At 41.2% G+C, this 22,541-nt stretch overlaps 2 protein-coding genes and 1 long non-coding RNA gene across 5 annotated transcripts in view; 2 read left to right on the top strand and 1 right to left on the bottom strand.

Moving 5' to 3' along the window:
- Window positions 1–14,382, top strand: part of LOC121697153 (anoctamin-4-like) — a 44,540-nt gene extending 30,158 nt beyond the window's left edge. For 2 of the 3 annotated variants that reach the window (XM_042078494.1, XM_042078496.1), the window contains 17 exons: window positions 725–846; window positions 1,254–1,388; window positions 1,825–1,921; window positions 2,089–2,149; window positions 6,180–6,262; window positions 6,480–6,620; window positions 8,688–8,852; window positions 9,003–9,039; window positions 9,573–9,684; window positions 10,059–10,116; window positions 10,225–10,322; window positions 11,322–11,464; window positions 11,693–11,860; window positions 12,452–12,599; window positions 12,726–12,845; window positions 13,017–13,122; window positions 13,376–14,382. In XM_042078494.1, the coding sequence (XP_041934428.1) occupies window positions 725–846; window positions 1,254–1,388; window positions 1,825–1,921; window positions 2,089–2,149; window positions 6,180–6,262; window positions 6,480–6,620; window positions 8,688–8,852; window positions 9,003–9,039; window positions 9,573–9,684; window positions 10,059–10,116; window positions 10,225–10,322; window positions 11,322–11,464; window positions 11,693–11,860; window positions 12,452–12,599; window positions 12,726–12,845; window positions 13,017–13,122; window positions 13,376–13,570 (1,989 nt within the window). In that variant the 3' untranslated portion in view covers window positions 13,571–14,382. The remainder of the gene's footprint in view (window positions 1–724; window positions 847–1,253; window positions 1,389–1,824; window positions 1,922–2,088; window positions 2,150–6,179; window positions 6,263–6,479; window positions 6,621–8,687; window positions 8,853–9,002; window positions 9,040–9,572; window positions 9,685–10,058; window positions 10,117–10,224; window positions 10,323–11,321; window positions 11,465–11,692; window positions 11,861–12,451; window positions 12,600–12,725; window positions 12,846–13,016; window positions 13,123–13,375) is intronic. The other variant, XM_042078495.1, reaches the window with a different exon arrangement.
- On the bottom strand, window positions 112–20,181 carry LOC121697156. Its single transcript, XR_006026391.1, has 10 exons — window positions 20,044–20,181; window positions 18,301–19,013; window positions 17,805–17,950; window positions 17,415–17,523; window positions 13,412–13,504; window positions 5,721–5,908; window positions 3,800–3,898; window positions 2,673–2,822; window positions 669–2,545; window positions 112–206 (listed from the first exon to the last, which is right to left on the bottom strand). It is a non-coding gene; the product is annotated as an uncharacterized LOC121697156 (long non-coding RNA).
- naf1 (nuclear assembly factor 1 homolog (S. cerevisiae)) lies at window positions 16,688–22,521 on the top strand. Its single transcript, XM_042078497.1, has 9 exons — window positions 16,688–17,047; window positions 17,275–17,932; window positions 18,344–18,500; window positions 18,887–18,980; window positions 19,092–19,174; window positions 20,048–20,208; window positions 21,109–21,160; window positions 21,282–21,366; window positions 21,715–22,521. Exons 2-9 carry the CDS (start codon window positions 17,283–17,285, stop codon window positions 22,077–22,079), a joined length of 1,647 nt encoding a protein of 548 aa, XP_041934431.1. The 5' UTR covers window positions 16,688–17,047; window positions 17,275–17,282; the 3' UTR covers window positions 22,080–22,521.
- Window positions 22,522–22,541: the final 20 nt, after the last annotated feature.

The raw sequence follows: 22,541 nt of genomic DNA on the forward strand, positions 1-22,541 counted from the left end.
GTAACCCAATACACAAGTAGAAATGTTTCCCTAGCTGTATTTAAGAGTTATTTTGAGTACCTGCACTTAATGTGATTAAATGATGACCTACTTTTTTTAGATTTGCATTGATGAACTTTGAGAAAAGAAATGATTGGAGGGATTTTTTTTGCCTCGTTGTCCTCCTGTATGTGAGCCTTTCTGTCCACTGTCTGCATTTACATTTACTGGAAATGACAGATTAATTTGCTCCTCAAAAGAACTTTATTGCACAATGTCGTCTTGAAGCTGTAACAGTGCATCAGTGCAATTCCCACTTCCCAGTCTACTCAAAAAGCTTCATAGAATGTCATTGTTTAGATGTTATGAAAAGGCATGCTACATCTACTGCCTCATACTGTCATAGTTTAGATGTTATGAAAAGGCATACTACATCTACTGCCTCATACTGTCATAGTTTAGATGTTATGAAAAGGCATACTACATCTACTGCCTCATACTGTCATCGTTTAGATGTTATAAAAAGGCATACTACATCTACTGTCTCATACTGTCATAGTGTATGACTCCTTGCCTTAAATGTCAGTCTTCACATGCAGGAATTCCATTATGGCACATAAATAGATTTGATTTTAAACATAACATTTTGAGATGTCTGGAATTACTCAAGTTCAAGTTCCTCAACTTACACTCTGTATGCTGCCTGAGAATGTGCTGTAATGGGCAGTGACTCTGTGTTGACCAGGGGAGCTACAGAAGCAAGAACTCGATCCGTACTCACGGGGCAGACAACCAGCGCCACCTGTTGTACGAATGCTGGGCCTGGTGGGGAGTCTGGTACAAGTACCAACCGCTCGACCTCGTCAGGTACACACACACACACACACACACACACACACAAAGAACTTTCTCCATTGAAAATGGCAGAAGTGAATGAACTTAACAGTACAGTTAGTGAGTGATAATTTTTTTTAAAAAACACACATACAGTGTTTTTAATGTGACAAGCATAATACAATAACAGGTCTGGCTGAACTGCTATTAAGTAAGGAAAATTGAACATAAGGTACATTTCACATAGATGCATAATCAAAACAAATCGTGACTAGATTGCCTAATACTGATTGCATTTATCAATACCATACCAATACTTTTAATATCATAAACAGAGACATAATTATAATACTACATGAGGCACAAACATGAGGCACTTGATGAACTGAACTGTGGGTAGAGGGAGCAGCATCTGTCTTATATCATGTTGTGAATCTCAGACGATACTTCGGGGAGAAGATTGGCCTCTACTTCGCCTGGCTGGGCTGGTACACGGGGATGCTGTTCCCAGCAGCTATTGTAGGGCTCATGGTCTTTCTCTATGGGGTGTTTACCTTGGAGCACTGCCAGGTTAGGTAATGTAACTGTCAACTCAGTTCTATCAAATTATCGCATTCATGTGAGGGAATTCTTAAACATTTTTACTTAGTTATTACTTCAAGATACTTTAAGTAAGATATGTGATGTTGAAATTCTCGTTGAGATCAGGATAGATACTGTTTTACTGAGAACATTTTCTTTTCTGATTTGCAATCAGGATGTTAACCTAGCTAGCATACAATATATTCTGTATATTCCAGTTTATAGTTTATATCAGCTGTGTATGAAGCGATATAAATGTCCTCATGACGTTTGCTTATTCTAACCTTAACATTATCATTCAGTGAGATCACAGTAGCATGTGCACACTGGGAGGCCAGTGTAGGGACACCAGACAGATGTCAGAGCCAGAAAGAGCTGCTGTCACTGCTGCTGTGCTGCTGCCTCTAAGATGGCCTTTACTTCTTTTAGTAAAGAGGTCTGCCAGGCCACTGACATCATCATGTGTCCCCTCTGTGACCACTACTGCCCATACATGAGACTCTCAGACAGCTGTATATATGCCAAGGTGAGGCTAACCTACTTGAGTTGCTCGGTTTGCCTTTTTCTTCAAAAAATGTATGCAAATGCGGTTACTTGCTATTCATATCTGTTCATGTAGCGTACCTCAATTAATACAGTTTTGGGATTGTGTGTGTGTGTGTGTGTGTGTGTGTGTGCTTGTTGGTATTGTAGGTCACCCATCTTTTCGATAATGGAGCGACTGTTTTCTTTGCTGTATTCATGGCAGTTTGGGGTAAGTGTTTAAAAACATTTAAACTCAAATAAGCATTCTAAAGCAATGTCAAGCATCCTTCCCCTAACACATAGTGAGATTTCACCTGATACAAATGGCAGCGTGTGTATGTGTGTGTGTGATTTGAGCTTCTGAAGTGTCCAGTGTGGGGCTGCTCCTTGCAGCGAGAGCGTGCGGAGGGAGTGCTGCAGTCTCTTGTTAAGCGTGCCCTTCAGCGCTGCACCAAATCCCAGGCATTACAGGGCAAGTAAGGCGTCGCTGGGGAGAGCCGTTCCAGCTCCTCATAATAGCAGTAGGAGTGAGCCAGATGAGTGGAGTACAAACCAGCCGCCGCTAACGCCACGCCGGTGTGGAAGCCAGCGTCATGCCGAGGTGCAGTCAGAAGGCTGATGCTCTCTGAGGATCCAAAACATAAGACATAGGCAGTCAGGTGTATAATACTGTGGACGGGATGTGTTATTTATGTCGTGAGTCGGAACAGTTTGCGATTTCATGTCGTTGCATCGGAGGCGTTGAGGATTACCTTTCGCGACAGGTTTCCCTGGTTGCTTTGCGTCTTTGTGGCTTTCTCGGATCTGTGCGTCGTAGTTCCAGCACTTGTAGAAAAACAGCGCGACGAGCGCCAGCTGAAGAGCGAAGGTCAACACGCCCATCAGCACAACCACAGTGCCCACTGCAGGAGACCAAGACAGCACGAGCTCTTGTTAAGACAGGTGCACATGTCGTAGTTCATCACCCCACTCCGCCGCTGCTTAGAATCACTAGCCATGGAGTTTAAATGACAATCCTAGTATATTTTTCGGACTGCTTCTGAGAGGTGTCCTGAGGCTATCCTCAGCATTGCAAATATAAACATGGACGCAGTGTGTTTGTGTTGGGACTCTGATCCACTTCCCAACTGAGCACAGATGCAGATCAAAGCTTGCTCAGTTTCTGTGTGTGTGTGTGTGTGTGTGTGAGTGGAAGTTTGCTCAGTTTTTGTGTGAAAATCGACTGCCACGCTGTTGTGCTGGAGTTTGAGAAAGTTACTTTTCACACATCTCAAACAAGGGATTATAGATCTACAGTACACACATCTGTGGTGTTTCTTTGGTTGATCCAGTGCTCACTGGCAAACCTTTGGGCCATAGAACATCAGGCATCAGTTGACGAGCCATTAAGAAGACTAGTGGCATGAAGTTATTCATGTTATGTGTGTCCTATCTGAGGAAGGTGTATGTGTCTGTTGACACTGTTTGTTGACACGTGTGGTGTCTCTAACTTGCACTCCTCTGCCCTCTCATTCTCACCTCCAGTTCCATAGTGACACAAGGACAGTGAGAATCACAGTACTACTGCAAGTAGTGTTTCACAAACCCATTGGTGGCAAATATCACAGTGACAATCATGTGTGCATGTGTGTGTTTGTGTGTGGGAGGCCTTCAGTGAGCTATCAATAACAACATTGGCTTGTACTACTCATTGCCCAATTCCTCACTTACAAGTCCTTCCTCGTGTCCAGGGACTGCAAAGGAGACCTTTTGGAAGTTAGCTAGTGGTGAATAGTTGGATGGTGATGGATGGACAGACAAGTAGATGATGGCTGAGCGGATCGATGGAAGGAGATTGCTCATAAAGGTGGCCCACAGGGGGCTTGTAGCTGTGGCTCACCTGTGCTAGCAGTAAAGCGCTCTTCCCTGATGGAGGGCTGCAGAGCATCGGACAGGCTGCTGTTCAGTGGAAGCTCCATTTGAGAGAATGTCAGTCACTCTAGACGGTAAACAAGAGATGGTTATGGTTATGGTTATGGTTATGGATTTAGCAGACGCCTTTGCCCAAAGCGACACATAAATACAAAACAACATAATAATATTTATTAATTGAACAGGGAACAGATTAAAATGTAGGTCAAATATAGTAAGGAGAATAGTTGTAGTACACAATAATATCAATTCAAGCAATAGCCTAATAAAAAGCAATGTAAAAATGGGGAAAGGCAATAATAAAACAATAATGTCAATTCAATCAATAATATAAAAACAATGACATGCTAAGACTACATTAAGGAGAATATCAATAATAAACAATAATGTCAAATTAATTAACAGCCCAATTAAAATAAAACAACATTATATAAACCATAACACATAAGCGCTTAAACAACTAAGTATATGTTGAATAGGAATGTCTTTAGACCCCTCTTAAACGACCCAAAACTACCACAGGAACGGAGAGCACTGGGCAGTTCATTCCACCAACATGGAACCACTGAAGAAAAGAGTCTGGAATTAGACCCAGTTTTCATGACTGGTCGACACAACATACGCTCACCAGAAGACCGCAGTGGGCGGTTGGGGATGTAAGGCTTGATTATTGAATTAAAATAACTAGGAGCAGATCTAGTTAGTGTCCTATAGGCCAAAGTGAGAGATTTAAATGTAATTCTAATTCTATTTTAAGAGATACATCGTTAGAATCTGTGCTATTATCTGGGTACACCAGTAAGACTTATTGGAGTATTTTACAGTTGTACTGTACATGAGAAGATAAAATGATGGTGATTGGATTGAAGTAATGTTGTGTAGGTGAATGTGCCATGTCTGAGAGCCCTGCTATTCCTTGAAGGTTTGAACGTTTATGTTGCTAGACTGTGTTCTTAAAACAAGTGCAATAAGAAGCAGAACTGCTGTATCCTCTACAGCTGACAAGAGAGCGGATACAGCAGTTCTGAAACATGAAACATAGATAATTTCTAGACTAATTGTAAAAGGGTATTTATAACTGTAATACTTCAGACTTACATCATTTATATTTTCTTCTGGAAATTACCTCAACATATTTCATGTCACTAAGGAATGTAATACACATTGGTCAAACGTGGATGTGGATGTTAAAAGCTTATGCACCTAATAGTTCCAACATATTAAAACACTATGAAGAGAGTGGACAAAGTTAGTTTGTCAATTAGAAGAGGGCTAAAGGGTGCTTAAGTGCACCATAAAGTGTCATACTGCCTGCAGTACACAGTGACATAAGAGTGGAAAATTGCTGCCCAATCAGCCATGAGAAAATCACTCAAATAGCTTGTGACATGGGGTATTATTGGGAAGAATTTCTAGACCCCTTGGATGCCCCTTCAAGCAGTACTACACCACTGAAACACACAAGAACACTTTTTCAATGTTTAAACACGCCTGTGTTTTGAATGTGCCATCTCCCAGTAAAAAGCAAAGGTCAATAACCTGAACAAGAGCCATAAAGCAAAGACAAGTGTGCAAGAATGCCACACTCTTGTCTTCTAATCTTTTGAAACAGTTCCATTGTCTACTGTGTCATATGCAATTGAAAGCACAGAAGCCATTAATAGAATTAGAATACTGGAAGGGAAGCGTCCGTGCACCCTGGAGAGAAACTATGCACAACAACAGCCTAACGAGAGTGTGGGTCAGCCTGCAGTCGCTTGATAAGGGCATTAATCAGCCTTAACACATGCATGACCTGCGAATGTACCCAGGTTAGTAACATGCCTCTCTAAAACAAGTTGCTCTCATATAATTACATGTAATTTGGGCTCTAACAACATTCAACATACCTGGAAGCCTAAGAGTCGTGAAGCTTCGCCCCTCCGAGAATCCCACAGTCAGCTGTCCTCCAGAATGAAGTGCTTGGCTAGTAACAGCGAGACTCTGTTCACAGGGCTTTGTTTGTAATTCTATGCGGTATTCTTTTTTGGCCGTGGCTGTAAACAGCGTGGTCCTCCACTGGACACATGGAAAGAAGCTAATTGCAGAGAGAGAGAGAGAGAGAGAGAGAGAGAGAGAGACACTCTAGCTTTCAACTCTCATCATGTCAGAAGTTAGCAAATAAGTTGCCAATAGGTAATCTCTCCCTGAGGACTTTGTCCACAATAGCTCAGAGTCGCCCCCTTTCACACTTTCTTTCTCTTCTCACTCTCTTATTCTCTCTCTTCCTCCCTCCTGTGTGTGTGTGTGTGTGTGTGTGTGTGTGTGTGTGTGTGTGTGTGTGTGTGTGTGTGTGTGTGTGCATACAGCAACAGTGTTCCTAGAGTTCTGGAAGAGGAGACGCGCTGTTCTGGCCTATGATTGGGACCTCATAGACTGGGAGGAGGAGGAGGTGGACCTTTCCCTCCTATTCACCACTTATAAGACGCTGGATACAGAGAGAGAGCAATAGTGTTACGCAATAAAAACATGTCTTTATCAACATATTAATACAATGCTATCAAGATTCGTATAATAACCACACCCATATCCATAGCACATGACTGCATACTTTTTTTTAGAGACACGCAATTTGACTGTGTTTACAGTCTGCTTTTTGTCTCTTACAGGAAGACGTCCGGCCTCAGTTTGAGGCCAAGTACTCCAAGAAGGAGCGGATGAACCCCATATCAGGGAAGCCGGAGCCGTACCAGGCGTTCACAGACAAATACAGCAGACTCATAGTGTCAGCATCAGGAATCTTTTTTATGGTCAGTGCCTCTCCACCTCCAAATGATGGGTTGAGATAGATATGTTACTATACTGTAGATCCTAAGCTTTACGCCAATCTGAAGCATGTAGTTTGATTAAGAGCAATAGTCCCTGTTAAATACACACACACACACACACAGACACACACACACACACACACACACACACACACACACACACACACAGACAAACAAACACACACTTGAACAAAATACAGTAACTTTAGTTCTGTGAACTGAATGCTACTGAAAGATCATTAGGTTTAGAGAAGAGAGAAGAGAGATGACACTGAGAACTAGCACAGGGCAACATGTAAATTAGCAGTTCATTTTTCTAGGAAGGTAGCCTACTGTATGATCCTAATTCTCAGGCTGATGATAATCCTTTCAATCATATGTGGACTTTTGATCAGCTACTAAGTGTGGGCCTATTGTCACATGCTTGTCACATGTCCACAGAAGTGAACTTGGACCAGGAAATGTAATCAAATGTATTGTCATGTCTTGATTGATTCACTCTAATGGTCTCACTACAGCAATGGTCTCAGTTTCATCAACAACTCACCATGTGATCCCTATCAATGTAACCTATCATAAACTGCCATTCTGTAGTCAGAACTCCCGCACCACTTTGGTGTGTAGCCATCATCCTCTGAGCTGGGTATGTTCATTCTCTGATTGTTTCGTATGATCTCTCTATTTGTAACTTCACATTATTCATTCTAGATGGACACTATTATGTTTGGATGAGTAACTTACACCTGACAAATAAATTGTTTTAAGCTCTGACCCGCATAGCCTTCTTGAGTTTCTTAGATATCCTCTAGGTTAGAGGACATGGACAGCTTAATTTCCTTCGACCACTTCCAGTTCCCTCTTTGGTTCTGAAAGTGACATCCTATAGTACAAAAAGGTGTTATGATAGATAGGTTCATTATGTCTGACCTAAGACTTGATTAACATTTGGACCTTGTTAATGTTGTATATTTTCTTATATTTAATAATTTTACCATGATAAAAGATACACACACAAAACATCAAGGATGCATACTCTTGGCCTCCCTCACAATAATTATTCCTGACAGAGACAGAAAGAGAGCAATGAACGCAATAGTGTTATGCAATAAAAACATGTCTTAACATACTTATAGCCTACAATGCTATCAAGATTCGTATAATAACCACATCCATATCCATAGCACATGACTGCATACCTTTTTTAGAGACACGCAATTTGACTGTGTTTACAGTCTGATTAAGATTTGGATCTTGTCAATGTTATTTATTTCCTTATATTTACTAATTCTTACCATGATAAAAGATACACACACAAAACATCAAGGATGCACACTCTTGGCCTCTTGGTCTCCCTCACAATGATTATTCCTGTCTTTTTTAAAGATATATTTTCATTATTACTTTACAAATACGTCCTTTTTCATATGGGTCACTATCCTTTATTGATATAGCTAGTAATTTACACCCTTCAGCCGTTGCGTTCCTCCAGAGAATGTTGTCTTGCACTGCCACCCGTAAACATACGTCAGTTCAGATTGCGCGTCTTTGTAGTACCAATGGAGGAATGAGTTAGTAATGCTACCAGTACAGGGGCGTCCCTCTTTATCTTCAAGAATCTCCTGACAACCAAGTTCTTCCGAGAGCCTAACACGCCTAGCTGCACTTACCAAGCACTTCTATCTCTATCCACTGCTCCATGTCATAGGACTCTCCTGGGCTTTACCCAAACTGCACTATCATCCCCAGGTTATTTTGCATGTAAAGACCGTATTGGCTGTTAAACTAATGTCTCCTGCACTGTGGTTTGAATAGTCCTCATTTGTAAGTTGCTTTGGATAAAGGTTTCAGCTGAAGGCAAATGTAAATTACAATGTAAATGTGAATAAGAAAATTCTTTCACTAGTAGTTGAGTTCAGTTGACTTTTTTATCACCTGTCATTGAAGTAAGCTAATGATAAACGTAGAGTTTTATCATTAGCCTTCTTTCGGCCTTCTTTTCTTTGGCAGATGTTGATGCCTGATAGTGCACTCTACCCTCTCCTTCCCCAGATTCTGGTGGTGATTGCTGCTGTCTTTGGCATTGTGATTTACCGCGTGGTGACGGTCAGCACGTTTGCTGCCTTTGACTGGGCCCTCATCAGGAATAACTCTCAGGTGGCCACTACCGGAACTGCAGTCTGCATCAACTTCTGCATCATCATGCTACTGAACGTGGTGGGTACTGCAAGTGGTCTCACACACGGTCATGGACACAGTTATGAAATTATCATCCAACAAATCACCTCACTAAATTATTGTTCTTGGTCTTCTGCTTAATTTTCCTGTTTTTTTTTTGTGTGTGTGTGTGTGTGTGTGTTTTTCCAGTTGTACGAAAAAGTTGCACTTCTGCTTACCAACTTAGGTAAGGTTATTAAGAGGAAGACATAGACCTTTGTTTGCATTTATACAGAAATTGCTTAATTCCATGAGGTTGACATGAGTCTGAGGCAGTGAGGTAAGAGGGCTTCAGGGGTGGCCGAGAGCTAATGTATTTGCATGTTAAATCAAGTCAAATGTATTAAAAATAATGTAAATTAAGTAAAATAATAACTTCTCTTCCCTCTTGAGTTTGCTCAGTTGGTCTCCATGCCGAAGTAGCCAAAGAACAAAATGTCAGAGTTGAATAACTACGCTAGGGTGATCTGCAGAGGTCTCATAACTCTGCATCAATTATTTCTTTTGATGGACAAAAGCGTCCCATAAGCAAATCCCATAACCAGAACCAGAAAAGTAATATAGAAACAAAGAGTTTTGGAAGCTTAGTTATTTCATATTGAATCTAACTAAAGCCTTATTTTACTCAATGACGTAGCAATGGCATGTAGGTATTAGTAAAGATATGCATGTAGATACAGTAAGTGAGTTGACACTCTCAAATTCTTTTTGAACACACAGAGCAGCCAAGAACAGAATCAGAATGGGAGAACAGTTTCACCTTAAAGATGTTCCTTTTCCAGTTTGTCAATCTGAACAGCTCTACCTTTTACATTGCATTCTTCCTTGGAAGGTAAGACGTTACAGTCAAGTTGTACAGCTCCGCAAAGAAAACTCAAAGGAATTGTTTAGTGTGTCCATGTGTGACTGAACCAGATTTTCATCTGACAGCAGAGTAGTAGTAATTTGTAGCTAACCTAAGACATGAAACACGACACACACAGAGCAGCTTGTCTACAGCTATACCACACCAGTGCTTGTGCCATTCTCTTTCAGTGTAATCTTGGTCCATGCCCATTATGCCAACTAACAGCCCTCCACCCAAAGAAACCCACATGTCCATAATGAATGCAGTGCAAATGGCTACAGCTGCCATTTCATAAGCCACCTGACCATTTTGTCAACAAGTTCACTTCGTTTCCTCACAGTGTTGTTTTTAATGGCTAGGTTCACTGGTCGTCCAGGTGCCTACATTCGCCTGATCAACCGCTGGAAGCTGGAGGAGGTAGGGGGCGTTTCACTATGGCACTCCATTTTGATATAAATGTTGGTCTTTAGACGTGCTGACAGGGTAACATGAGAAATCTGCCCCCCCTCCCCTCCCCCCTTTTAGTGCCATCCAAGTGGTTGTCTTATAGACCTGTTCATGCAGATGGGAATCATTATGGTGCTCAAGCAAACTTGGAACAACTTCATGGAGCTGGGATATCCGTGAGTAGGGTTGGCACGATAATCGATAGCATGCATAAGGAAAAAAAACCCACAGCAAATCACCTTAAAAGCTTTTAACCATAAGCATTCTTTCACTATGCCAAACTCTATGACTGTTTACAATAAGCCAAACAGTTCTCGCAGTAACAACAGACTACGCTTTTATGTCCATTAGCGACTCAGATGCGTTTCATACACATCTAAAGCCTTATCACTTGTTATGGTAGAAATATTTTTGTCAATAATGCCATTGTGATGATACATTGTTATGTATCATTTGTACAGTTGTTTCTTTCACTGACAAGTCTGGAAAATTCCATTGTCGTCCCAACCCTATCCATATGGTTTCTTCAATTGTCCTTTGTTATGAATGATATGCTTTGGTCTCACTTGAAGCTAACTTCCCAGGCCTTTTTGGGAGAGCTGCACTAATTTGCTTGTTTTATCTGTTTGTTTGTATTTTCTATGTTGTGTATCCCCACTCTTTTACAAGCGCACACACAGACACATACATTCACCTAGATCATTTAGGAAGGCAGGATTGTCCAGGGTGACACATTGGCTGATGCAGGACAGTTATCTTACTAGACCTGCACCATGTTGGTTTTTTCTTTTGTTAATGAATAGCTTCTGACACTGAATCCATCACACATGACCCAAATTTTGATAGTTTACTACTAATTTATTATTGCCTTCATCATGAGATTCTTTCTGAATATTCAAGAAAGTATAATTGTATTTGAGGCAATGAAAGAAAAATAATTTCAAAGAAAACTATTAAGTTATTATCAGTTTTCACTGAACAAGTGCGATCAGAATGACCTGAATTAACAGGAATCAACAAGATCTACAATTAGGTTTCTACTCAAGGAAGATCACAAATACATGTCTAAAATAGTCATGCTTGTTTATTATGTAACGTCTTTAGATCATTGCCTCCTCACTTGACCAACTAGCTATTCATTATTGTCAACTCATGGGGGTTGCCTCTGCCTTTAGACTGATCCAGAACTGGTGGACACAGCGACGTCTCAGGAAAGAGTTTGGCCAGAAGGCTATGGATGTCTTTCCCCAGTGGGAGAAGGACTACAACCTCCAGCCTATGAACACTTATGGCCTGTTTGATGAATACCTGGAGATGAGTATGTGATGTCTTGAATAAACTGCAGATTTAATGAATGCTATTATCTGTTGTTTTGACAAAAAATACTTTGTCTGTTTTGTTTATCAGAGTTTATACTCTATACAGCAACACTTCCCAGAAAGCCAGATCCAAGGCAGACAGACAGATCAACAGTTACATTTGATTGTGCCAAACAGTCTACTAAAACTACACTACCCAAAGTGTGTCGCTGCACTCACATGTCCAGTACTGTTTTCTTCAGTCTTACAGTTTGGCTTCACCACCATCTTTGTAGCTGCCTTCCCCCTGGCCCCTCTCCTGGCCCTCCTCAACAACATCATCGAAATCCGTCTGGATGCGTTCAAGTTTGTCACACAGTGGCGCCGACCTTTGCCCTCCCAAGCCAAAGACATTGGTAAGAAGAGCAAACGTTATGTTGGTCAACCTTGTGGAGGAACTTTTAAAAAAGCCGGCTCCTGTGCTATTTGACAGCAATGGTTTGATCAGTCTGTGACACAACCCTAAGAGGATTTATTATCTTGATGCTCTACCCCTCCAAATCCTTGTGTTTCAACTCCACCTTAAAGGATAAGTTCGGTGTGATATTGACCTTAAGTGTGTTGAAACATGATACCGAGTGTGAACTTTTGTCTCATAGCCTATCTCGGCTTGTCCCCTGCACTCCGAAATCTGGTGCTAGTTAGTTCTCAATGTCTCGTTTTAAATGTCAAGGCCCTCGGAAGTCTACCAATGAAGTGTGGAACTACTTTGAGCCTTAAATGGTGTAAAACAGTGATTTATTTGCATGGCTAGCCCGATGCCCGAGGCACCCCCATTGAAAACCTGTTGGTAGCATCGGCTAACTAGCACCAGATTTCGGAGTGCAGGGGACAAGCCGAGATGGGCTATCGGTATCATGTTTCAACACACTTTAGGTCAATATCACACCGAACTTATCCTTTAACATGACTTGAACTGGTCGTTGTTTTTTTGTGTTTTTTTTTAGGAATCTGGTATGGCATTTTGGAGGGTATTGGCATTCTCTCTGTCATCAGCAATGCCTTTGTCATTGCAATTACCTCAGACTTCATCCCCCGGCTGGTTTATGCCTACAAATATGGCCCCTGTGCTGGGCAGGGCCGTGCGGGGGAGAGGTGAGGGATCAGTCTACATGAGTGGAGCACAACTCTCAAGATACATGTGTATGTTGAAGGATACATCTGTTACAATATATATTGAATCCCTGCTCTTCACTGCTCTTCTCTCGCCCTGTATTGTAGGTGTATGATGGGCTATGTTAATGCCAGTCTCTCAATATTCCGGGTATCCGATTTTGAGAGCAAGTCCCAACCACGAACAAATGGATCAGAACTGTTCGGGGACCCTGTGAGGTATTGCAGGTGTGTCATCCTCTATTTTATAACTAATGACTTATTGCAGTTACTGACCATAAAGACTGTTTAGTGTGACAGTAACATATGAAGGAAACATTCAGCTTTATATGTCATTTGGGATTTATATAGATTATAACGTGGATGAAACGTAAGAGATTGTTATTTGTTTGCCCTTAGGTACCGTGACTACAGAGAAGATCCCAACTCTGAAGAGCCATATTCTTACACACTGCAGTTCTGGCATGTCTTGGCTGCCCGCCTGGCTTTCATCATTGTATTCGAGGTTAGGTTCTTTCTATCTATCAGCAACCAGGAACTTAGTCCATGACAGTGTGTGAGATTTTGAAGTTCTATTTAGTTTAACTGATATCCCTGTATGCTTGCATGAACTTGAACTGAACGAGTTTTATCACTTTAAATAGCAATGTAGAAGGTCTTCAATAAGCAAAGTCAAAGGTGCAGGTAAATCAGAACATACTGTGAGCATTCAGTGATAGCACTGATCACTTCTCCTCTGATCTCCTCTGTTGACACAGCACATGGTTTTCACCATCAAGAACCTCATTGCTTACCTGATCCCTGACCTGCCAAAAGACTTGCGTGACCGCATGCGCAGGGAGAAGTATCTGATCCAGGAGATCATGTATGAGGCCGAGCTGGAGAGACTACAAAAGGAGAAAAATGAAAAGAAGAAGAAAAATGAAAGAGTTCACCACAATGAATGGCCATGAATACATGAAAAATAGCCTAGGCATGAGCCATCCAGTAATGACTGACAGTTAAATGTGGGTCATGAATCTTTGTATGAGGAATGATCCAGTAAAGCATTAGCACAACAGGGGAATTCACTCTCCCGTATATTTTAATGCTAAAATACTCCACTGGTTTCAGGACAGTATGGATGACGGTGATATTTGCTTGGTTTTCATAACTCAAATCTTAAGACATTTCATGTTTAACTGTACTTTTCATTTGATTGTCTGTTTTGTAATACATGGCCTTGTTGCCGTCTTATTGCATGTGGTCACAATGAGAGACGGACAAGGACATGAACTGAACTCAACCACAAGGGCCAGGAGCACCAGGAAGTGGATTTCGTAATGACTCAAAGGTGTCACTTTCCTCTGGTGTGTTACTGAAATGGTTGATGGTGGAACAGTTTCCTCAAATGTATACCTGCTTCACCATGACGTCGCACAGTCTTTCCTATTTTGGGACATGCCAGTATTTTTTTCAGACAATGAATGTAAATATATGATGAAGAATTACTCTTGTTACAAAAGAAAATGTTCTCTCTTCCATTGTGAGTTGAGTAACAGATTGTTTACAAATTCTCTTGTATCTATTCCTCAAGAATTTAGGACAAAATGCTTTCAAATGGAGAACTACTTAGGTGAATGTATATAATAGAGAGAAAAATCCACTAGAAACAATATCTACAGTGCTTTACTGATTTAGTTTAAGAAAAGCTCTTGTAACTAGTTTCCATAGCAAGTTCAGATAAACTGTTGATATAGGAGACAAGCAGTACAATAAAGCTATATTGCAAGCATTTTGTCAGTCTCTTTTCAGTCCTTCATTGATGCACAAGATTCAATCATTATTTTCTGTTTCTTGTGCTGCTGTCCTATTGTTAGTGACATCTCTTCTGCCACGTTATTGAGGGGCCTGAGAAAGTGAAAGGGGTATAGTTGGCTATTAAGAGGACGTCAGTTGAATTGTCATTTGTTTACAGCAATTGTATTCTCACCAAAGACTTCCTATGCAAGACAAGTAAATAAATATGGGGCATTTAAAGGTGCCGTCAGCGATTGTAGGCTACTTGATTTCAAGGCCATATTTTTTGTAGTTTTCAGCAAATATAATAATGGATCGTGAGGAGATATTTGCTGAAAACTACAAAAAATATGGCCTTGAATATACTTGATTTCAAGGCCATATTTTTTGTAGTTTTCAGCTAATATCTCCTCACGATCCATTACATGATATACTCAGCAACATATCAAAAATATAGAAAATGACGTCATAAGACTGGCAGCCTTAACCCTCTTACCCCCCACAAGCACGCCATATGGCAACTGTGGCAAGGAAAAACTCCCATATTCCAGGAAGAAACCTTGAGCAGAACCTGACTTAATAGGGGGAGCCCATCTGCTTTTGGCTGGCTGCGCCCTCCAATAGTAGCAGATGTAGAATAATCTGAAAATGTAGTCTACAGGATAAGATGAGTTAACTAAAAGCTTTCCTGTACAGGTATGTTTTCAGATCTTTTTTAAAAATATTTACTGAACTCGCCTGCTTGATGTACAGAGGCAGGGTGTTCCATAGTTTGGGGGCATAATGGATAAACGCAGCTTCTCCACTTTGTTTGTGGAGCACTTTGGGTACGATTAAAAGATTAGAATTGGATGATCTAAGTTTCCTTTGTGGTTGATAAGATATTAAAAGCTCAGAGATATATGAAGGTGCTATGCCATTCAGAGCTTTGTAAGTAATTAACATAACCTTAAAATCAATTCTATAGGAAATAGGGAGCCAGTGCAGTTCAGCCAACACAGGGGTGATGTGTTCTCTCTTCTTAGTCTTAGTTAAAAGTCTAGCCGCAGAGTTCTGTATGAGTGCCAATTTCTTTAGATGTTTTTTGGGAAGACCAGTGAAAAGTGCATTGCAGTAGTCTAACCTGCTAGTGATAAAGGCGTGAATTAGTTTTTCTGCATCTTGTTGAGTTAAAAAGGGCCGCACTTTGGCAATGTTTCTCAAGTGGAAATAGGCTGTCTGAGTAACTTTACTGATATGGGGCTTAAAACTTAACTCTGCATCTAAGATGACACCGAGGCTTGTTACTTTTGGTTTGACCTGGTGTGCCAAGTTCCCCAGATTACTAAGAATAATATCTCGCTTTAGTTTTGGTCCAACCAGAAGTACCTCTGTTTTGTCATCATTTAGTTTCAAAAAGTTTTTGCTCATCCACTGATTAATGGAGGTTAGGCATGCAGTGAGGGAGCAAAGGCCATCTGGGTTAGTTGGCTCCACAGAAAGATACAATTGGGTATCATCTGCGTAGCTGTGGAAGTTTACATTATGTTGACTTATGACGTTTCCCAATGGAAGCATATATAGAGAAAATAGCAGGGGACCAAGGCAGCTCCCCTGGGCCACACCAAAAGGCAAGTCTTGTTTTTCAGATACATGATCTCCTAGACTGATATAAAAATCTCTGCCAGTAATGTAGGTTTGAAACCAGTTTAGAGCATTATCAGAGAGACCCACCCACTTCGCAAGGCGGTGAATTAGGATGCTATGATCAATGGTGTCAAATGCCGCACTCAAATCCAGAAGAATAAGGATTGAGACTTTGTTTGAGTCGGTAGCTAGTCTGAGATCATTGACTATTGATGTAACATGAGTAACTGTAGCCTACACTACATACTTAATACACTGTTAAAGAAGAAGAAGAAAGAAAGAAAAAACAGTCTAGGCAGCCCAGGCTCCAAAAACTGAAAGCAAAGTGCTCCCACAAAAATGAAACCCTGTGTTAGCTGGGAATAAGGGAGTGGTGAGCTCTCTGATATGTTTCATTTGGTCTTTGGTTAAAATATAGGTCTAATGCAAGTTGTATGGGAAATAAGCATCTGCTAATAAATGTAAATATTAACATAAACAAAGGCGACTCCTTATATTAGGCAATAGCTGACTTTGACTTTAAAGGCACATAGGCTTTTATTTTGATGTTGTGCACATAGACTGTAAAAATACCGGAAGTGTGTCCCATTAGGCTACATTTAGTTCCATGAATGGTGCTCTAAATAAACGTTGGTGCTCTTACTTTAACTTACAAAATAGCATACATATAAATATTACATTTACTTTATAGTCCTAGTTCAGATAAAGGTACTACCACATTTTATTCTCAAAGACTCCCTGACGCAGCTAGACGAGAGGCTAGACTTTTATTTTGGCACTTTCCTCAAATGTTTTGACCCGAACCACGTGAAAGAGTCAGCACCACGCGTAAGGTTTACTAGAATAGATACATCATAAGCTACTGGAAGTTAGGGTTGGGAAATTACTAACCGTTAGATATACTTAAACACATCATTACGATTAATTAAATTATCGGTTTGTTTTTACTACATTCTGTCAGTTATAGTGAGCTTTTTAAGTCACAATTCATGTTCAGCACGCAGCAGTTAGCAAGCTAACATCAGGTAAGTTTCCACTTTTCACATGAGAAATAATCATGCAGGCTATCTTTTACAGTCCGCTCGATTATTGTGATCGCAAATCTTGAATTTCTTTTGTCTATTTGGCAATTTTGGATGTGTTGGTTGTAACATCAAACATAGATTTGGGAATATGTCTTAGTGGTTACATTGACGGCGTATCTTAACCATAAGTTAAGCCAGTTAACATTAACGTTACTGTTTTCAAACAGATTTGAAAATGGATAAAGATGGTCGCGGGGATTTTGAAAACCAAACTTTGGAAGAGACTGCAGTGAACGACTACAGTGCTCCAACCGTTGGAACTATATCTGTGGCATCAACTAATACATGCACTGAGAGTGATACTAACCTGGCAACAAGTCTGGAGACTCAGCCTGCAACATCAGAGGATATGGACACGACCGCCTCCACCACCTTGGGAGCAATGGAGTTCAATTCCACAAGTGTTCATCAGGAACCTGTAAAAGAGTCAACAAGTAACAGTGCGGACAGTGAGATTCACATAGAGCCTGGAATTAAACAAGAGTATGTTAGTGTAGACTCCTCGCAGGGTGTCTTGTCAACGGACCAAATGGATTCTGAGCTGATGCTGAAGACTACAGACTGTATCGAAAAAACGGTTGCATTAAAGGAAAATGTTGCCACCAGTCAAACAGAGCACATAACGGAACAGGAAAATATCCGGACTGTGTCGACAGAGGACATGGAAGTTACAGCAACTCCACCAGTAACAACTGACCATACGAAGATGGTGCCACAGTCTGCTGTGGCCTCCGTCACGAATCTTGAGTTTGTCCAGAAGTCTGAGGGACTGAGCAGCATCATTCAGTACAGAGGGGACAGTTCTGATGACCACTCGTCAGACAGGTATGCCAACTGACTGACCTGCAGAGCAAATTCAAATTTGTTAACAGTTTCTTCTGGGTTCACCCTGGCTAGTAAGATAGTGGAGATAGTTATTTTTGTATTGCCCAATTATATGCTACAGGTATCCCTTTTCTTTATAAATCATTAGCCTTATTGCTGAGAAGATGTTTTTGCTTCCGTAAGACCATTAACAGTAAATGTAATCATATTGTGCTAAATTACTGCTGAAAGTAGGCTCCATCATTATCAAATGAAAGCAAGCAGCCAACAAGGTTTTAAGATTGGGAAAACCCAGCAGAAGCATTACAAATTATATTATGGTTTGTGATGGCTCTTTAGTTAATCAAACTTTAGCTTTTGTGACCTACAACATATGACGTTAACTGAGATTTCTCTCATTCTTTCCTTCAGTGATTCGGACTCAGACTCTTCGTCGTCTTCATCTTCCTCATCTTCTTCCTCCTCATCTGGACCTCTACTAATTGTTATGGAAGAGGACGACCAAGAAGGTCTCAGTAAAGGAAAGGGACCAGCGCCTCTCAAGACTCAAGATGAAGTCCTCGTTGATGTAAGAGAGAAACACATCAGAACCGCTGACTGAACCCTCTGATTCACTCTAAAACTCAGTGCACACAGCAGTTCCAAAAGAGTGATACCAAAACACACTGTACTGCATCGCACTCGTGTAGACATTGTTGACCAGCGGCATTTCTTTCCCTTCACAATACATCTACTGCTGCTAAACAGCTAAATCTGTGGTTCTGTTCATCACCTTGGTACTCCACCAAGTCCAAAACATTGTCATATTTAGTTACAGCTCCATTCCATTCAGGTTAACTGTATATTAGTGTTGCTAACAACGTTTGTCCTGTATTGTGGGATGCCTGACTAGATTTAGCTCTCTCTCTCTCTGTGTGTGTGTGTGGGTGTGTGTGTGTGTGTGTGTGTGTGTAGGAGCTTCCTGCGGTGGAGGACCTCCACATCAGTCTTCCAGAGGACACTGAGCTCAAGCCCATGGGACTCATCTCCAGTATCGTTGACAAGCTCGGTATGTGGATAAATGATTTGTCTTCAGCTGTCTCTGTGGATAGATGTACATATTTTAGCTAAACAGTAGGCACACGTGTGATTTCTGAAGCACATATTGTCTGTTCTCTAGTGATTGTGGAGTCATTCAAGGATGCCCCTCCTCTCAATGATGACAGTGTGATCTTCAGTGAGAAGAGAGTGGCCATTGGCAAGGTAAGAAAGTATCAAATCTTTGACGTTTTAGAAGTCATCAATTAAGGTCATTCTTTCTCTGTAGCTCAGGATTTTGATCAACTGTTTAGTAGTCCAGGTTAGCACTGTAGTCTCTAACCATCTCAGAACTTGTAACATGTTGTGCTTATGGAACCACCCGAATTAACAGGCAGTAGGAGGAAACCAGTGTTACATTATTCCTAGAGTCACGAGTCTAATAAGCAGGTGATAGGAGGCATTCCCATAAGCAGTCTGTATTGTGGGTATATCAACCTATTATGGATAGTAATATTACATTGATGTGAAACTTTTCCACATTAAGTGGAGTCTGATTTAGGTTCAACAGGGGTTCTATATAAATTGTTATATTTTCAAAAGAGAGAGCTTCACGATTTCCCTTGACCACTTCCAGTTCCCTCACTGGTTCTGAAAAGTGGATCTTACACATGTTGTTAAAGAAAACTGGGAGACTAGTGGGACCACTGGGGCACTACTGGGACCACTAACATAATCAAAAGATCATGAACTTCTAAATATAGAAAATGGCAGAATCAATTGAAGGGTTCAGATGCAAAAGCCTCTAAATGCCACCTATGTCAAAAATGAGATAAAGATGGTGAGGGGATGCTCTCCACACATAGTATACGCTAATCAAATAATTTAACTTCTAAACCCACTAAATACCACTCTCTTCCTGGTCTGAAATATCGATTTATAGGCAAAAACCTATAGATAATTTATATAGAATTTAAATGCTCATTTAAAAGAAAAGTGGTCAGACGGATTTAGAGGGTTTTGCATCTGAACTCTTCAATTGCTTTCCAAACATATTTGAAATGAACTTGAGAGTTGATGAATCGTCTTCTTACCCAGGTGTTTGAGGTGTTTGGGCCTGTGGTGCAGCCTTTCTACGTGCTCAGGTTTAACTCCGACAAGGACATCGCAGAGAAGGAGCTCAAGCACAAGGCCACGGTCTACTTCGCCCCCGCGGTGAAGGACTTCACTGCCTACATCTTCGCTGAACGGCTCAGACAGTAAGTCCCCCCCAGTTTCCAAAGCACATAGTCCCCTATCCACAGCCACGTCAGACGTGTGGTCTCCCACAAAGGATAGAGAGGAGACCGCTCTCCTTCACAAATGTTACTGCAGATGCAGCTGTTTCACAAAGTACAACTTAATATGAACAAGAGTAGAATAGTGGGTTACACTTTACTTGACAGTATGGACATAAGAGTGAAATGACACTGTCATGAACGTGTCATAAACAAGTCATAAATGTGTATGACACAACGCTTCTGTTACTAAGTGACATTCTGTTTTTGTCATAACAAGTTAGGGTTAGGGTTCATGTGTCATGACATTGTTATGTCACTCTTATTTCGATACTGTCAAGTATAGTGTAAAAGTCTAAAATAGTGCAACTCTGCTTACTTAACTAATGGCAACCGGTTTCGGTCAGTTCACTAGATGGGATGGAAAGCCACTGGAATGGGGTCTGTGTTATCCCTAGAGTACCAAAGCCATGACGTAGTGTTGTCAAGGCAACACTGGTGATGTGGCTTTCTTAATCTACAGTTAGGTTCAGAAATATTTGGACAGTGACACAATTTTCATAATCTTGGCCCTGTATGCTACCACAGTGTTTTTTAAAGGAAATTATCGAGATTAAATTGTAGTGCAGGCTTTCAGCTTTAATTTTAGGGTATTTACATCAAAATTGGAGGAAGGGTTTAGGAATTGAAAACATTTTCATACATTAGTCCTTAATTCAAGGGACCTAAAGTAATTGGACAATTGATTCAAAAGCTTCCATGTTTTGTCATGGAAACGGAACGTCACACTTTGGTACTCTGTTAAGAGTCAACACTGATCTAACCCTTCATCTGAAGTGATGGTTGATCGGAATGTCTCACTTATCACTTGTGTCTCTTCAGGCTGAAAGGATCTGATGCCTCCTGGAAGAATGATCAGGAGCCGCCACCAGAGGTTAGTTGTCATGGTTTTCTGTCTTACTAGTTGGTTTTAGACATTACAAGGTTAGTGCCGTGTAGGTCTATTGCTTATCTGTGCTGTAGAGAAGATGTGAATAGGCCTCTCCCTCTTTCAGGCTTTAGACTACAGCGATGATGAGCAAGAGGCACTGGCCAAACGGAGACTTAAGGAACAGAGGAGAGAAGAAAAAGCTGAGACTGGTAAGGCTAGTGCAGCCAAGCACACCCTCTACATGACTGTTCTCTGAAGAGTCCAAGCACACCCTCTACATGACTGTTCTCTGAAGAGTCCAAGCACACCCTCTACATGACTGTTCTCTGAAGAGTCCAAGCACACCCTCTACATGACTGTTCTCTGAAGAGTCCAAGCACACCCTCTACATGACTGTTCTCTGAAGAGTCCAAGCACACCCTCTACATGACTGTTCTCTGAAGAGTCCAAGCACACCGTCTACATGACTGTTCTCTGAAGAATCCTACAAGTGTGCCTCATCCATGTCTTGTCCACCATACCCTTGTCTTGATGATATTTGCATTCCTCTTCCACAGATGGTGATAAGGACAAACAGAAACCAGGCAACAAGAAGCCCCCCAGACGAGAGACACGCCAGGCCTTGACCCCGAGGCCGAGGGGGCCTCCCAACCCCCGTGCTGGGCCACCCAGAGCCAGCTATCAACACCACCTCCCCAACCCACACTTCCGCCCGCCTCCACCCATGGGTGGTGGTTACAACCTCCACCCGCCATACCCCCCTCCCTTCCAAGCTCCACCGCCATATCTGTCCATGTACCCCGGGCCACCCCCGGCACACATGCCCTGGCCCCCTTACCCCTTCCCAGGGATGTTCATGCCACCACCTCCCCCTCCACCGACTCCACCCCCACACTCAGCCAATCAGCATCGGCCAAACTGAAATCCAATGTCTCACTCACACAGGTATAGATTATAGGCACTTTGAGATATCAAATGTCAAAGACATTATAGTATCAAGTTATCAAAGACATTGTAGCTGAAAACGGGGGTCTTTGATCATTTGAAAGGGGAAATTACAACAGTGAACTAGGCTGTTGATATTAGAGCCTTATCTTAAGTTTTATCGGGAAAGCATAATAAATACCATCTGGACATCATCCATATCCACATCATATTTTTTTTATTTGTTTTTTTAAATGCCAGTCTGACTTTTGAGGTTTTGTTTTTTCTTTTCAGAAAAAAGTAAAATGAATAGTTTCAACAGATGTGTAAATAATGCTAACACTGATGGCTTGTAAATGACATTACACGGTGAGATCGATCCATGTTTGTATTTAGTCCACAGCTTTTTTTTTGTTTGATAATAAATTTTTATATATGTGGTTTGTGTGACAGTGAAGTT

The sequence above is a fragment of the Alosa sapidissima genome, chromosome 22 (assembly GCF_018492685.1).
Source record: "Alosa sapidissima isolate fAloSap1 chromosome 22, fAloSap1.pri, whole genome shotgun sequence".
In the NCBI taxonomy this organism is placed as follows: Eukaryota; Metazoa; Chordata; class Actinopteri; order Clupeiformes; family Clupeidae; genus Alosa; species Alosa sapidissima.